Source organism: Ammodytes marinus, assembly GCF_949987685.1.
Source record: "Ammodytes marinus genome assembly, chromosome: 2".
Taxonomy (NCBI): domain Eukaryota; kingdom Metazoa; phylum Chordata; class Actinopteri; order Uranoscopiformes; family Ammodytidae; genus Ammodytes; species Ammodytes marinus.
The window spans coordinates 5,657,064-5,674,586 of NC_137231.1; the positions used below are offsets into that span (position 1 = coordinate 5,657,064).

The 17,523-nt window shown below is 41.9% G+C and overlaps 1 protein-coding gene across 1 annotated transcript in view; it reads left to right on the top strand.

Annotated features, from left to right (window-relative positions):
• nsmfb (NMDA receptor synaptonuclear signaling and neuronal migration factor b) overlaps nucleotides 1-17,523 on the top strand; it is a gene marked incomplete at both ends in the record, with an annotated part of 48,995 nt that overhangs the window by 1,709 nt on the left and 29,763 nt on the right. The window contains 2 exons of the mRNA XM_080046362.1: nucleotides 15,116-15,177; nucleotides 16,647-17,450. Of these exons, the coding sequence (XP_079902488.1) occupies nucleotides 15,116-15,177; nucleotides 16,647-17,450 (866 nt within the window). The remainder of the gene's footprint in view (nucleotides 1-15,115; nucleotides 15,178-16,646; nucleotides 17,451-17,523) is intronic.

A 17,523-nucleotide genomic window follows, 5' to 3' on the forward strand; every position in this document is an offset into this window, starting at 1 on the left:
TTTGTCTTTGAATAGTAATGCAGTGGAGGGATTATACTAGAAGTAGGCGTGTTAAATGGGATCCTCTTCTTGACCCCATAGCTTACACATCTTGTCCATTGAAGAGTCACTGTGAATATATGTCTTGGGGTTGGCAAGGCATTGGTCCGGTTTGTATGACACAAGTGCCTTGACTAAAGCATACTGATTACATTGTGGAGGTCTTGGTCCACCACATGCTGTCACAACAGCTTCAGTGCACATTTGCATTGATCGTTCATGTACCTGGAACTGGGTTGCAGAGATGAACACCATTTTCCCCTTAGTTAGTTCTTTGTGGATGTGTGTGGAGGGCACTGTCTGACACGTCGGTCCACAATCGTCCATGGGTGTTCAACTGGTTGAGATCCGGTGACTGTGAAGGCCATAGCATATGATTCATATCATTGTTATCCTCACCAAACCGTTCAGTGATTCCTCATGCTCTATTGAAGGTGTAGTCAGCCATTCTGGAGAGCGCTTGTTTGTCAAAATCAGTGAATATCTCTGTAATAATATCTGTCTGTACTGTGTGCGCAATGAAAAAAAAAATCTGTTGTTAATACACTGTAAACTAGTATGTAAACAAAGGGAGCCGGCCGTAGGTAGCTACCTGCCTGTTTACAGAGCCTAGGCTGTGTATTAACACTATATTATTTTTTTTCAGCGCACACAGTACGGACAGATAGACGGCCGTGGAGATATTAACTGATTTTTCCCAAAATTATTGTGACAAAAAATGATTTTGACATGAAGCATTCTCCATAATCGCTGACACCTTTAATTGAGGCATTGTGATCCGCAAAGAGATAAGTCCCATTAGGATGGAGATGTTTCATCTTAGGATAAAGATGATCAGAATAACATTGGTGTACAATACATCACAACGCACTTTTGATCACCATTGGAAAAAGTGATATGACTAGATGATTCATCCTTCATCATATTCTTCCCATCTCTGTAGATCAATGTCTATGTTTTTTCACAACTCAACTCTCAAACATTCGTTCTTCTTTGTAATGAAGACCTACAGTAATATTGTATTCCTCTGTGAGTGTTTGTGGACAGACAGTTGTTGCTGACAGTCTGAAGGCTTGCTCTTCTGATTTTCTTTAAATATCTCACTATACTGGGACGAGCATCAAAGTGTATTTCCCATAGATCTAAATGCAGACTTCACTTAAGTCACTGTTCATATGGAAACATCAGCCAGTTGAGCTTCTTTGTGACTGAAGCTCCTCACATCCATGCTGCATCAATGAAGGCTCTTTCAAAGACACTTACATCTTTTCCTTTTTCCATCTTGACACAAAATAAGAATCAACTGGGCCTGCTCTGCATTGTATACATGCCACAGAGCCCGCATACAATGAAAACTATTTCTTGTGGAAACCCAAATTACAATGTTGAACCTTACAAATGGGCATTATAACATATGTGAGCTTTTAAAATGAAAAAAAAAAAAAAAATAAAAAGTTTCCCAGACTGTGGGGGTAGAATGAACTTATTATTGATATGACTTGACGGACCACAGACTTATATTTATGTGTGTTCTGGTTCTTCGGAGGGTCCAGGAACAAAGAGAACGAAACAGCCAGCGGTGAGAGGAGAACCAGGGGAGAAGTGATCAGGTGTCTGGCTTTAGCTTATGACTCATCGCGCTGTTTTTTGTTTTTGCTTCACTGAATGATGTGGTGTGTGTCACAAATCAGGCAATACCCAAGCTAGTGAACATCATTTATTTCTTGCTCAGTCACCAGTCACATTGTTGTGCAGCCTGTTCATACACACTGACTTGCCATGACAGACTGTAGGACAACTGACCAGACTTCCTACCAACACCAACCAATGTGAAGTAATCCAACACAGTGTGAAAAAAAAAGCTTTTTCCTGCAATTTTCTAAAATTCTTATTTTCCCTGTGAATTTCAGCCTGTGGAACACATTTACTTTTGAAATCATAATTAACATAAAAAGCTAAAATGTAAACGCAGAACTAAATTCAACTTGCACACTAATCTTTAACCGTATTTTCTCCACATGAACAAATGAGCTTTCTTTAGGTTACTGATAGAAAAGTGCAATATAATGTGTCTCCCTGCCAGCAGACAGCTCTGTGCTCTGAGGGAGCTGAGCGGGAGCTTAGTCTGATTGTCTCATCCCTCTGCTGTTCCTTGGGAGATTGAATCACACACCGGCGGGCTGGCAAACACAAGCGTGCTGTGAGAAGTTTACATAAAGCATCTTGCAGGATTTGAGTGTATTCATCAGGAGATTCAGGTTTGGATTAATATATCAAACACCTCGGGCTGTTGACAGAGTTTTATGTTGCGTTTGGGGATTAAGGCGTGAATCGGGCCCCACCTAGCTGTCGTGTGTTCTACATTATTTGCTCTTTGGCTGAGTATGGTTATTATTATTTTCTCAAATAAAAACATGGAATGGGGTTTTTCAGTCCAGCCAGGCCATCCAAGCTATTTTCCATAATTAAAGATCTTTGTGTTGGCCGCCTGGCTGTTATCTTGTCGGCAGGGCTGCGGTTTGGCAGTGTCTCTCTCGTTGCAAAGACGTGGGGATTAGAAGAGGCACAATGGCAAAATGAATCAGCATTTAAAAATAGTCTGATTTGAAATGGATCTCTTTTGTCACTGTGGCTGATTATAATGCTCATGTTTCAGTCCCTTTTTAATACACCAAGAGAGAAGAATAGAGAAAGGGTTAAAGGGCAAGTACAAGTCTGATAAGCTTGCCGAGTCTCTCAGCCTTTCTCTGTGGGCTTCATTGTGTGTTACACGTCTCAGTTTTTTCTGGAAAGTTTTAAAAAGAGTTTTCTTTCATGCACTATAAGCACTTACTGTAGTGATGGTCCACACTGCCTCCCTGTCCTGTTTACGACCAATCTTTGTATAACAGCTCATCAAAACCAGTCCGTCTGCTTTGTTCAGCCACGCGATAGGAACGATTAGGAAATGTGTGATTTCCCTAAAGGCTGTGTGACCAACAGTGACCCCCGAGTCCTCATCACAGATTAGCTCCGGCCATGGTCCAGTGTAGACATTAGCTATAGAACATCTGCGTCCCCTCTCTGTAACATCAACCTGTCAGAAGCACCGATGAAAAACTAGATCTGAGTATTTGAAAGTCAATTACAAAAACCGAATGTGCCAAGATGATATTTAGTATGTGCTACTATGTTGTGGCATGTTTGCTTTATTACAGCACGTTCTTGAATGCTGTGAAGAAAAACTAAAATAAGTTCACTTAAATCAACCCAGTATATCCAGGAAGTACGTACACATGTGTACATGCACTTGTAAGGGAGATGGTTTTTCTTGCATGGACTGTTTTCGTGGTCAGTTGACATATTTTAAATGGAATTTTAGGTTGTGACATGGCCTTTATTTAACCATCCTAAAACCAATTTGAATGTGTGTTTAGGGTCGTTAAGGGAAGTTTCTGCAATGCACCGGGTCCACTGGCAGCAAAGCAGTCCTAGAGCATGATACTCCTACTATCACGCTTGAAAGCAAACACAATGTTCTCAGGGTTGAATACCTAATTTGCTTTTCTCCGATGTGCTTAGTGTAGTGTAATCTCCATCAGCTGCCAGTCAGATCGCACAATTGGTTAAGAATGTTTAGTATAATGGGATTTTCATGCCTTTATGCAATAGCCGGGAAATGAGGGGAGAGGAATCTGTATTTACACGCAACACCGCTTCCAAACAAACTTGAGTGCGGCCTTTTTGTGGTGAGAACATATCAGACCCAACTGCAGGAAGCACTGCGCAACGAGTTCAAGTAGCCAGCTACGCTTTGCATTATGGGATGAACGAGACGATCTACTTCCTGTAGTTTCTTTCTGTGGTTTTTCCCGCATGGAAATTCTGACCAATTGTAGAGCAGTTCAAGATCTACGTTATTGCTCCCGGCCCATACACATCTGACCAATGAGTGAAAAGAACGCTCACACAGGGCTCATGCCAATGCATTTTGATTCAGACCAGCGGAAACGATAGAGGTGAAAGAGAACCGAACCTTGGGATAAAACAAAACAAAGGATCATTCTCACATGTGGTGCGAAACAAGGAAGCAACCTTAAAGCAGACTTTCAGGTGTGACACCGCCCTAAGTAGCTTTGGGTGACAGGTGAATAAAAGAATGAATCCCCAAGCAAAAACAATGCTGTGGATACTTCTCATGGAGACTACTTGAAATGTGCTTTTTGTTTAGTCCATTTCTGGTATGACTCAGCCTGGTGAAGACAAGTGTGTCCGCCTGCAGTCCTTTGAGCTTTTCAGGAGCTGTGCTGTTGACAGGACAGTTCCCACTGTGGACATATGCTGTAACTGAGGTCAAAGTAGGTGTGAATTGATAGGACCAATGTTTTTGAGTAGTGCTAACATGCTGCCTATGTGTCGTATGATCGTATCCAATGCAATTTCATTTATTCGTCAGATAATCAATTCCTGTTTTCATTAAGTTACCCATTAGAGCGCATAAAGTTCTGAAACTGCAACAAAGCGGTTTTAGCAGCTGCTTTGCTTTCATGACTCCTGAGGCTTTTAGCTTTCATCTCATGTTTTCCAGACAGACAATTAAAAATCCTCGCAACACTGCACCGGTGTGATTTTGTGGGCGAAATTAAAAACCTGCAAATTTTCAGGGTGAAACCGAAAAAAAATATTAAGAGTTGTAAAGGGTCAGCAAGTCATCTATCATGCCTCCTGACCTTTTGAATATACCCAGTGTTAGTGAGTGTGTGTGTTCTGGGAGTGTCTTGTTGCCCTCTTCGTGGAAGAATTTAGGGAAAATGGAATGGAAAATAAGTTGTGAAAGCCACTGGACTGTTTATCCATGCCGACCTTCCAGAGGAATATATACGGCTTATTTAGTGCGAAAGGGTCATACCCAGTTGTTCATAAAAGTCACTATCAGCCCAATATGTCAGCCGGCTTACAGTTGGATCTCACTCTATCTGAACCTGAGGCTGCTTCTGCATTCATTTATTCCTGCCTTCTGTACCTTTAGATGAGATGCTTTATACTGTATGTGTTTTTCCCTGTGTATTTCGGCCTAATGATGGACCCACTTCCATCATCTCCAGAGATATGGATAATTGCCTGACTCATGGCCTTTGTTGTCAGTGGAGTGTAGCGGTGCAAACATCTCTTAATGAAGTCATCTGCCTTTTGCTAGCCATCCTTCCCACTGTGTGTTGTTGTGTAGAGAGATAGGCACACATAAGAATATACACAGGAGTGGTGCGCTCGGTGTGAAACGCATAAATATGACACAGAATTGGTTCCTGCTGCTTGTCCTTTGCTTTTGCTACCAACCAACCCATTATGAAACACATTCGTAATTTGAAGTTTGTATAATCGCACCATGCCTGCATGGCCTTTGAAGACACCACACTATCATTTGAGGTAGATGTAGAATGATGTTGTGTATACAAATTAGCATTTAGAATTTCTTTAGTATAACTCTAAAACCTGGAAACAAAGACATCTCGCCTTCAAAGTCAGATTTCTGTGTTTATAACAGGAGAGCTGAACTTAGTTCTTTAATTTCCATTGGACACGCCGGATAATGGAACAAGCCGACAGTTTGGTGCGTTGAATTGCAATTTTATTATTCACAATCATGTATGGTAAACTGGCAGTTATGACAATTAGGATTTTTCATCAATATTAATTCCTTTTTTTAAATTTAGTTTAGCATTCCTTAAATTGATGAATTATACAACGTTTATATTGTCAGACATAAGAGTATTCCTCTGACTGTCCTTCAGAGGGGAAATGTGCATTGTTAAAGCAGCAAAAGGGACAGTACAGCAGTGTACAAGGCACTCATAAAATAAGTTAAAAAAATATAATGAAATGAAATAAAGATGTAATAAATCTGATGTAATAAATATAGAGAATAACAAAGCTGTGCAACAATGGTGATTGAACAGTGAACAACATTGATGTATGACATGGTGGACAGTCAGTGGTGGTGTGTGTGGTCAAATGGCAGCAGAGCTGGTTGTACAGTGTGACAGCTGCAATAAGAAAGGACCTGCGGTATCTTACTGTAGCACACCTAGCTGCCTATTGTCCTGCTGAGACATGTTTTCCAGCCGAGATGACACCTTAGCCACCATTCTCTTTTCTCCCACCAACTCCACAGGATGGGGGGAGGGAGGGGGGCAATCCAGGACACAGCTGGCCTTAGTCTGTTCAGCAGTTGATCTAGAAAACAACTTCATAACATAAGCGATGGTTGATTCCAACACAGAGTCAAATAATGTGTTTAGGAGTGCTCTCCCTGCTCTTTTAAAAGTTGGATTTTGCGGCCTGTCTACCGTATATCATTTGTCCAAGTTTTGCGTGGAATTGTACCAGAGCAAAAGCATTAAGAATAACTACTTTACAATAGCATTCTTTACACTTATGGTCTTCATCTATATAAAAAAAAGAAGACTGTTTCATAAACATTTCAAAGTAATCCTTTGAACCTTTCCACGCTTCCATGTTCTCCTTACACTACACTTTGCTGATTTCTTCTCTCATAACGTTAACGTTTACTTCTGTTCGTCCTCAGTTCAGAGGGTAAATTCAGTTTGTCTCGATAACAGGAGCAGCTAGGTGAGCAGTGAGTCTCCTCATTGATTGGACTAATGACAGTATGTTCTGTGTTGCTGATGGCCTCCCAGTGAGCGGATGGAACAGGGAGGGCACAGCGGGGTCATAACCTTAACACACCTGAAGGCTACATTCATCTAACAGTCTGTCACAGTCAAGACATTCAGTCACCGACTATCAGTAGACGCTGACCCATTTTCAAGAAAAATAGCTGGCATATACGCTGGCATATTATATATATATATATATATATATATATATATATATATTGATACATTTGGGCTGATATTGTCTTTCTATTGAATATCAGCAGATCAGTGTCATCTACTCATGGTATGATTGATGTGTCAGCCTGGATACAGCGAAAAACTAGAAAAACAATAATCAAATTGTATTTTCTCCCCATTTCTCCACATTTTGGTAATGTTTTCACTATGCTGACAGATGTAAATCTTTATTTTAAAGACAGCTGTGTGCCCAGAGGTTTGAGTGGAGTGATCACAGAGCAGTCACATGGTGGGTGAGCATGAACCTCAGCATACCACCCATAGCTGGCCTATGTTCCCTTACACAATCCATTTAGTTTACATGATAAACTGCTGATCTGCACAACATGAATTGCAAATGAAGATACACAGTGTGCACACAGTGCAGTTTCTTTAACATCATAACACACTGCTTAAAAACCCCAATACATACCAGCATGATACTGCCTTTAGCATTTTGTCACCTTCAACCCTTAATCTGTTTACCCAACAGATTTATCTACGTAACCTCAGGTTAATCTGTGTTGATACGTGAGCCGCATTACAAGTTATGTTTATTAGGAGTCAGAAGATTTAATGTAATGTCAAAAGGATCCGTCATAGTGACAAACCCTCAGAGAATCCCATTTCCTCTCATCTCTACAGAGTGTCTTAACATTGTTTCTGTTCTAATGGCCAGAATGTGACTGTTTTGGGTCACTGCAGCGTTCTCATGAGTGTTGTATGCAGTCGTTTTTGGTGAAAAAGCGCTGTGCCCCACACCAAACAGCAGACAGGTTAGCAACTAGCAGGGGAATATAGTTGAGCTTTTAGCTGCTCAGGAGATGCTAAAAGCTCAACAACAAGCAAAACAGAGCAAAAAGACAGTGAATATTGGACAGAAACTGTTTACTATTGAGCTTGCTATAACAATTCAAATATCGTTTCCAACCATCCCCATCTGGACAAATACAAATCAAAGGTCTTTGAGGTAGATCAAATATGCAATGGCTAGTTTCATCTTGAGTTTTGGTCCTTTAGGCCAATACAGCCACGCACTCACATTGCCATATTTGTGATGGGGATTATCTTAATTGAAGAAATAAATGGATTGGATGAACTAAAAGCTGCTCCATCCACGGGGAAAAAATACTTCAAAACTAATTCTTCCTGGCAGAATGAATGTCATACTAATAGAAAGTGAAATCAATAAGAGTTTGGATCAGATGGGAGGCCTATTAAGCTGCCATTAGCGGAATATGAAAATTCCTGCGGCCTAAACAACATCAAACACTCATTCAATCATTTTAACTTGTTTGAGCGAGGGACACTGCTGCTGTGGCATCTGGCCAAATCCCATTCTTTTTTTACTGCTACGTCTCCAGGACAAGGCCATATCAGGACACATACTAGAGATGACTGTCTACATAAATGTTTGTATTGTCAAGTAATAATTGTTGTCCCTTGTTTGGTTTCTAATAGATAAATAACAAAGAGATAAATGAGAAAACAGGAAAATAACCTCCCACAGATTTTTCAACACGTTTGTACCATAGACAGGGCCGCTGCTAAGCTTTTGGGTGCCCTAAGCTTAAATTGTCAGTGGTGCCCCCCCCCCCCCCCCCGCCCCCAAGAGTAACTATGGTCCATAGATCTATGGTCCATAGATACTCTTGCTTTGTTACAATCTGCAAACCATTCCTCCATTGTGGATCAGTTTATGCTCGACAGAGGTGATTGATTGAATGAGAGTGAATGTTTAAATCACAGCTACTCACCAGTTCACCGCTGCTTCAAAGGTCGGAGCTGTCAAGACGGTTCATTGCCATCGTATTCAACACAGAAAGTTGAACTAACCGAGAAGGATTGTCACGGACGTACAGTACTTGCACTGCTTTGAGACTGCTGGGAAACCCGTTGCTGTTTTGAATCCTGGTCTGACCAGGTCTTCAGTTTGTGAGACAAGAAAAAGTCATGGGAGGTGGTGTTGCTGGACGGAAGTAACTCATTCACTGTAAAATAAGAAGTGAACGAGTGACTTAAAAGTTGAAATGTCGCACGGCCACTTATTTCATCATGCGACAATCTTACTCACAGGTACTCACACGCATAGCCAACAATAATACACATGTGCTTGGTGTAACCATGTATTCCCCAGGATACTTGGCAAGTAATTCACAAAAGGCTTTGCATGCAGAACAACACACACATAGACTCATGGACTAAAAGCTAAACCTCTCTATCAGTCAAAGCAGCGGCCGCCCTATTCTTGTGTGTGAACTACTGAGGCTTTTTCTGTTTGCTCTTCCAGCTCTGTGGCTTCCGTCACTGTGCCATTGTGCCACGTAAAATGTGTCCCCAGGCATCTATACACACTGCATCATCATCCCTGTGTGACTCATAGATACAGTATATATATAGTCACTGCTTCACACATAGAGGAGAATATCACCGGCTCAGGAGAACCGTTCCTTAATTAATACACTGGAAAAAAATGCCTCTTCAAAAACAAGCAATACAATTCACTTGGTGCGATTTCTTGAAATAAGATGCAATAATGAAAGAAGAGATCTTGAAATGAGTTGGGAAAACTCATTTTGATCTATATTGTACTAGTATTAGGAAGTGTTATATATCAAAATAAGCCTGTAATGCTCAAAAGCAGTATTCTTCCCCCAGACTTGTCCGTGTCATTCTCTTCATTTCAAATGTAATTTAACTCATAACTATTTAATTATTAAGTAATATAGTGGCATGGTTCTAGATTGAAGATAACCACCTACTTTTAAATGAGTTAATTAAGTCATATTTAAGCAGTTTAAGAATAGATAGATGTTGAAGTTATAGCTAGAAATACTCATATTGAGCATGCTATAGCAATAGGAAGAGCTTTTGTGTCATAGTTGGACAGCATTGTAATCCTCTTTATCAACTGAAGCATATTGAATTAAAACAAGTCCCTATGGGTGCTCCTGTGGCGTAGTGGATAGAGCGCGTTTCGGCTCCAGCCTTCGTTGCAGTAGTTGCGGGTTCAAATCCGACCCGTGGACCTTTACTGCATGTTATACCCCCTTTCTGTCTCTGTTTCCCCATTTCAACTCTGTACTATCCAATAAAGCATGAAAATGCCCCATAAAATAATCTTCAAAAAAGTCCCTATATCTCACTGAAGTGTTGGGTGATTGTTTCTTATATTAAGTATAGATATTTTGACTTGAAACTATGCCGATATACACTACTATGTAAGATTTTGAATCTTTTGCAGTGTACTCTCTCCCTTCTTCATCCCACTTTCCCCTCCCCCCTTACTTTCTATTTTGGTCTTATAAACACATCTCCCTCTTGTCACCACGTTTTCTTTTTCTTCTTCTTCCCCCACCCACCTCTTACACGTGTCACATGGCTGGGAACATGCCGCAGAATAACATCTAAAGCCCAGAGCAAAGTGACTGGGTGGTGCCCCGACGAGACAGTGTGCGGGCCAGCCGAGTCTATCCGCCATGCAATATTAATGTGTTAGAACTCTACGCAGCACCAGTCGTGTATGCTTTGTGCTCCAGAGTCTTCCAGAGTGAAAAATTAATGAATGCGTTTAAAAAAAAACTTGAGTTGGCGGCCGTGCTAAAGCTTATCTGATCAGCACGTTGGCCTGAGGAGCAGGCCGAGTCTGTGGCTGTTGAGAAAGTCCTCGAGGGAGAATGAACATGAGCGTGTATACAACATGTACTGTGTGTGTATGGTGTGTGTGTGTGTGACTCCTATCCTGGAAAGAACTGAATCTCATCACAAAGATAGAAGAAAATGAAGGTTTGCCCAAACTGGAGATATATTGTTCTGTTTTTCTCACGTTATGAACAAAGTTAGGCTGAAAATGGGATTTTGATAAAGATGGAAAGATAGGGCCACCCTTCATACTGTAAATGTGTAAGGTTTCTTCCACTTTTACCCTGTTAAAAGGAGAATTTTGAGAAGCTTTTTTACTTTTTCTAATCGAGGGTGTATAGGGAACTGTGAAGCCCCTTGGAGCAAGTTGGAAATCTGTGATGTTGGTCCTTTAGCACCAATTAAAGGCACAGGTGTGTGACTAATGCAATTAACGGTGGCTTCATTCCAAATAGCTGCTTTGGTTCCAGGGCCCCTGGTAGTATGCATTGGCACAACTTATTAAAACACTTAAATAGAATGAAGCCATCATCAATGGTTTGAATTTCCACCTGTCCTATTTCTGTCATGACTCCAGCGTCTGCGTTGGGGGGAGTCTGAAGCGCCCACCAATCCCTAAAAATTCTTATCTTGCAGAATGTATAACGGTTTGTATTTGCAAAATTTCACGTGCTATTGGGTTCATATCAAAGTCAAGGAGGACATCCTACACATGCCTATTGTATAAGGTTATAGCAACATTGTTCTCTTCTTAAGGCTGTGTTTCTGCTTGGATTCCAATGGATTCCTCATGATTAGTGGATTTGCTTACAGTGGTGTGGCAAATCCACCCAATTTTTATTCTTGCTGTTGCAAGTTGGGTGACCTTTGCACTGTTTTCCGATGACGAGCTGTTTTAGACGGTGCTAACCTTTGAGGAAATAGAAAACCATAGAGTCCAAAATATTGTCTGGATATTACAGAGAAAATGGATGCTCGGAAAGCGGATGTAACTGACTAGCGCTGAAATGTTCACAGCGGTCTAGCATTTAAGCGGTTAGCGGTTAGCGGTTAAGGGCGACTGTGGCTCAGTTGGTAGAGCGGGTCGGCTGATGATCAAAGGGTTGGAGGTTCGATCCCCGCCCTGCCACTTGTGTCATGGTTGTTGTGTCCTTGGGCAAGACACTTCACCCACCTTGCCTCGTGTGAATGTCGATAGTAAGCCTGCTATCAGTGTATGAATGTGTGTGTGAATGGAAACGTGGGAATGGGAACAGGTCTCCCTTGAAAAAGAGTCTCCGGTCTCAATGGGATTTACCTGTATAAATAAAGATTAAAAAAAAAAAAAAAAAAAAAAAAGGTGCTATGCCATGAATCCGATCAATAGTCTGACATATTTCCACTGCGGTGAAGTAAGTTTCAAGTTGGATATTCCACAGACATTAATCAGTGACTAAATTGGTTTTATATAAACTAGCCAGTATTTTATTGACAGCCCTTAAATCAGGTAGGGGTGGGTGTGCTAATCGTCCTCTTTTAAACGAATCAAAAAATACGTCACAGATGAATGTCTGACTTAAAAACTGACTCACAATCTCTCCAGTTCTCTAAAAGCAGACAAATGATACAGTGGTGAAACCAAAAGATTCATTCACTTTGCCACTTTATGTTGTGACCAGGACTGATAAAAGAAAAATTATTACAATGACTTGTTTTGGTATGAGGGGCAAACTGAAACAAAAGACTATGGGGCATAACATATGGCTAGGTGATCATTTAATACTATGATTAACATAATACTATTTAGAACTATTTAACTACTTCCACAACTGTAAAAAAAAAATCTTATTAAACATTACAAATTGATTAATTAAAAATGTATACAAAACATATGGGTTTGCTCTCATGTAAAATATAACATGTGGGGCACAGTTCAGATTCTTTCCATGAGCTCCAGCTTTACCAGCTCAGTGTGTGTTTTCTTGGGATGCCGCAGCGATTTGTCCTCCGCGGACCGTGCCATGTTGTGACACCCCGCTGTTCTCAGCGTAGCACATGGAATTTTTTTAGTGAAAGGAGTCAAGCAGATAGATTATTGCATTTTCCTTCTTGTGTCCTCCCTCCTTCTTCTCTCCCTTCATCCAGGCTGGGAGGGGGAGTCTTCATGGGGGGTGGGGGGGTCGCCATCACTGCACGTGCCGCCTCTTATTTAATTACTCAGAGTGTCGTAGCAGCAACGCATATAGGCTGCAGCAACAACACAGCAATTCCGTTTCACCGTAGCCCCCCTGAGATTCAGCCCTGCTGTGGCTATGTAAAAAGTGGATTGTGCTTGTCTCTGTGTGTAGTGTAGTTATTTTTCTGCATGCTGCTCCCCATGCACACTCTGATGGTATAGGAGATAGTGTGTGTGTGTGTGTGTGTGTGTGTGTGTGTGTGTGTGTGTGTGTGTGTGTGTGTGTGCGTGCGTGCGTGCGTGCGTGCGTGCGTGCGTGCGTGCGTGCGTGCGTGCGTGTGTGTGTGCGCGCGTGCGTGTGCAGATGGCAGGAATGCCAGGTCGGAGTGAGTGGGAGGTGAGTGATTATAGGCTTTATTCTTTTCCTATACGTGTGAATTTGTGTTTGTGTGTGTGTGTGGAGGGGTGGGGGGGTGGGGAGGGGGCTATATCTTTAATGGCATGTGTATTGTACGTATGTGGGTGTTCCAGGAGATATACAGTATGTATCTGACGATCAGACATCCTATTTTACACTATAGAACGACAGCTCGTGCCAGCTTCACACAATGAAGTTTGTTTTTCTCCGCTATTTCTAACAGGATATTATTGTTACGTTATTATTGTTATTATGTTATTGTTGTTATTATTATTACGAAATACAAACTAAAGTATAATACATCTTTTTATGTCCTTTCGTTTTGTAATTTCCCACTGTCCAATAGATGACGAAACAGTTTTCTGTTATTTGAAGCATGTCCTAGCCCTTGATTGCCTACAAGACACTAAACTAGGCTATAACTTCCACTCAGAAAATGTAACTATTAATCTTTGTTACATCATTACATTGGTCCAGTTGTGGTGACAACAAAGACCAGAATAGAAATACTCAAAGCAGCAAGTAGGCTGGTCCTGGCTGCTGCTACCTCATGTGATTGGCATGATGATCCAGAGTAACTAACGCTTGGACGCACAGAGTAAGAGACATCAGCCCCTCAGTTGCATGTGTGACAGTTGGAAGTAAAGCAAGCAACTATTTTTAATGGAGAGTAGCTGAAACATGTGCAGAAGGGCATAGATGTTGCTTTCCATAGATTATTGACTATTACTTGCAAAGTAAAAAATGCCAAATCTAGCAAGAAATGTCATTAAGTTAGGTTTGAATCAAGGCAACTTCCCTCCCATATCAATCAACAGACATTGCCAGATGGAACCAAAAAAACTAACAACCACTAATTCCCTACTCACTACACAAACATAGGAAATATTATAAATTAATTTCAAATCAGCTCAACAGTTGTATTGATGATTGTGTAATTTATGTAGCAATTATATCTTAAAAACATAATCTTTTAAATGTTTTTTTTTTACATTTTGCAGTCATTGAGAACTTAGTCAAATCAAATGCAATCCCAAAAGCCAGTGTACAATATGACCGAGCGCTAGACAGCATGCTTCACTGTTGTAAAGTTACAATAGGGTTGATTGGTCCCATTACATGCTAATGTTTTATTTTTTGCTTTTCCCTGAGAGCCACCATGCCTGATTGCCATATGGTTTCAGAAGCAAAGTGCTTGAACTATAATGCTCATAAACTAATCGGTTATTCAAGACTGTTCCCCATGCTACACTGAACAATTTTTGCCTTTTACTATTTCTGTGCAACAATCGCGTTTTAAGTGCATAGTACATATGGCATTTTGTGTATACTCAGGGTTAGGAAATGGTGCTTTCAACCTGACATTTCTTGTATTTGAGTTCAAAAAGGGACATGTTAGTGTTTGACAGACCCAGAGATACCTGGCTAAAGAGAGCAGCAGTGGTGAGAGAATTATCTAAGGATAATAAATACATATAAACACATGACAACAGATGTCACATAGCTTTCCTGCACAACCGTGCCAGTTCCCTGCTGTTCCTGCCAATATGTGTGCAAGATGTATGCGTGCCTGCATTCATGTCCTTGCTAAATGGCTGGAACATGCAATGTCACAGTCCACTATAGGGCCTATCAGCTGTGCAGGGGAGGCGAGATGTACTGTAGCTTCCAAGCTGTCTCGCAATCATCCAGTCACTCTATAAAATCACGCTGTTAGCCTGGTTAGAGACGTCTGTAATAGAGTTTGTGTCCAAAACACTTAACACTTGTCGCGTCTTATGGCCTTCTGTGGTGCAGGTTTTATCCACTTGACAGAGAGCTTGTAATGACAGCCACCCATGAATTGGCCTTACAGATACAAGAAAGAGCTGCGTCAGACTTCATGTGGAGTCAATCGTGTGAAACTTGACCCTTTGTCAGCACGTGTTTGACTTTAGCATTAATGCATTGTGGTTGTGAGGCTTAACCACTGCTCTTGTGTCTCCACAGAGCAGCGAGAGCATTCGGCGAATACCTGTCCAATTCCAATCCAGAGAACCGCAACGGAGCAGGTAGGTGACACACACACACACGCACACGCACACGCACACACACACACACACACACACACACACACACACACACACCACACACACACACACACACACACACACACACACACACACACACACACACACACACACACACACTGTGGGAATTAAATCATTATCCAGCAGCAACAAAACATTTAAATCCACAAGGCAACACCAGAGCCGGGAGACTGACAGAGTCGTACACAGCCAGTACGGCCACATGTGAATACAGATGTACGTATGTCGGTGTCTCTGGCTTGATGCATTGGTATACAGTATATCCAAACATCAGGCTTACACTACAGACGGCCTTACCTCACAACTAAAATACAAGCATTCTAATCACTGCAGTTGTGACTTCTGATATACAGTATGTCTGTCATTTAGAGAGCTTGCACTTCCAGCTGGTTGTTGGTGGTTAATGTTATACACTTCAGAGTATACCTGCTGTATAACCAGTCTACGAGATAGTAAATACAATTGATTTTGTCAGCATTAAGGCCCGGACACACTAGAATTTAAAATAGATCAAATATTTCAAAGTGGAATCAGTTAGTTTTAGTGAATGTGCTTGCTGAGGTGAAAGGGAATTTGCGCAAATCTTTTGAAACAAGTTCAACTTCATTGAACTTTGTCGAGCATCTGACCGGCTGCAAACCATTTTGATTTCTTGGGGTGATGATACAAACCATAGATAGTATGATACAGACACATCTTCTGAATAAGCTGTGTGAACTTATATTCTTGTTAGCGATGTATTGGTCAGGTAGAGACCAAGCTAACTGGTCATTTAGAATTGTAGATGGATGCTCCTTGAGCTTTTAGGAATGAGATCTCCATCTAGTTCACCAACCAGCGCAAAGCTCTGACCTAAAAATATCCCTTTCCCCAAATATTTAAGAAATCAAACAAATTAAAATTACAAACATCTCAAATTAACTGTACATACTAAGTAAAGAGTGTCCGCCTGCAAAAAGCATACCTCATACTTGTTTATCCATTGCACAGAGTGCATAATAATACATTCTCCTGAGCTTTCAGTTCCTTACTAGCCTGCTGCATTGCTGCTGCTTACTCTGGTTAGAGGGAGCATCTATCCTCTATGATCCTCCAGGATGGCGGGGCTGTTGTGTCTCCTAAAGCCCTTTATGTACTGTACCAGAGCATCCATTTCCAAATCTTACATCATTCGACAAATTGCTCTTTTCTATGACTCAGTCCCCCGCTGTCCTTTCCCTATTTATGCTCCCAAAAGCGTCGCTGACTGCCCAATGTTTACCACTCTACTGCCAAAGATACAAATCCAAAAGTGCAACAAGCACTGGCTCTATTCATTTACATTGTAACTATCTGATACTAGTTTACTCATTTCACCTGTGTAAATAACTGACAACATGATTTATTTGTTGCTTTGTTTAATTCAGTTACTTTTCTTCCTCTATCTGCAGATCATCTATTGTCTGACAGCTTCACAGGCCAGGACTGCAACTCTCCAGACGTCAGCCGCTTGCATAACAACAATCTGCCTCCACAAAGCCGCTGTTTGTCCATAGCTAAAGCCAATCAGACCAGCCAATCCAATCCCAGTGTTAATTCCCAGTCTCAGCTTCAGGTCAACCTGCTCAAGGCCCAAGCGCCTTTGGGCCCCCCTAAACGTCGACTCTCTGCGGAGCGCAGCCTCTCCACAGAAGACCCACGGGCTGCCAGAGTCCCAGAGGGCACCGTGTTGGTGGTGAAGCCTGCCAAGGTGTACACAATCACCAGGGAAGGAGGGATGACGTTGGGGGGCCGTGGCAGTGAGGAGAGCCTGGAGCTGGAGGTGTTGAAAGGTTCCAGGGAGCAGCAGCCTCTGTCCCAAGCTGCCCCTACCTCTGCCAACCCCAACCCGTCATGCACCAGCCAGCCTGTTTCAGCCACAGCCAGCACCCGCGGTAGCCATCACCGTAGCAGCCATCACCGCGGCAACCCTCACCATGCACACCAGCATCACGGAGGCCTGCCGCCATCATCATCATCATCATCATCGCTGGAGCCGCTGCAGACCTCGGGGAGCGCCAGCAACATCCGGGACTGGGGCATGAGGAGAACCAGGTCGCGGGACGATGACACCCCAGACTGCGTGACTTGTATTCGGGCTCCGTGTCAAAGCCAGCGCTCCCTGGACCTGGATACTCCCCCACGGGATGGAGGGAAGCAACGCAAGAAACTGGAGAGGATGTACAGCGAGGACAGAGGGTCCGCTGATGACAGAGGTAATTATAAAAATATCTGCACGTAAGCTAAATATATCCTAAATTCAAAGGGGACAAAAACAGTAGAACCTGA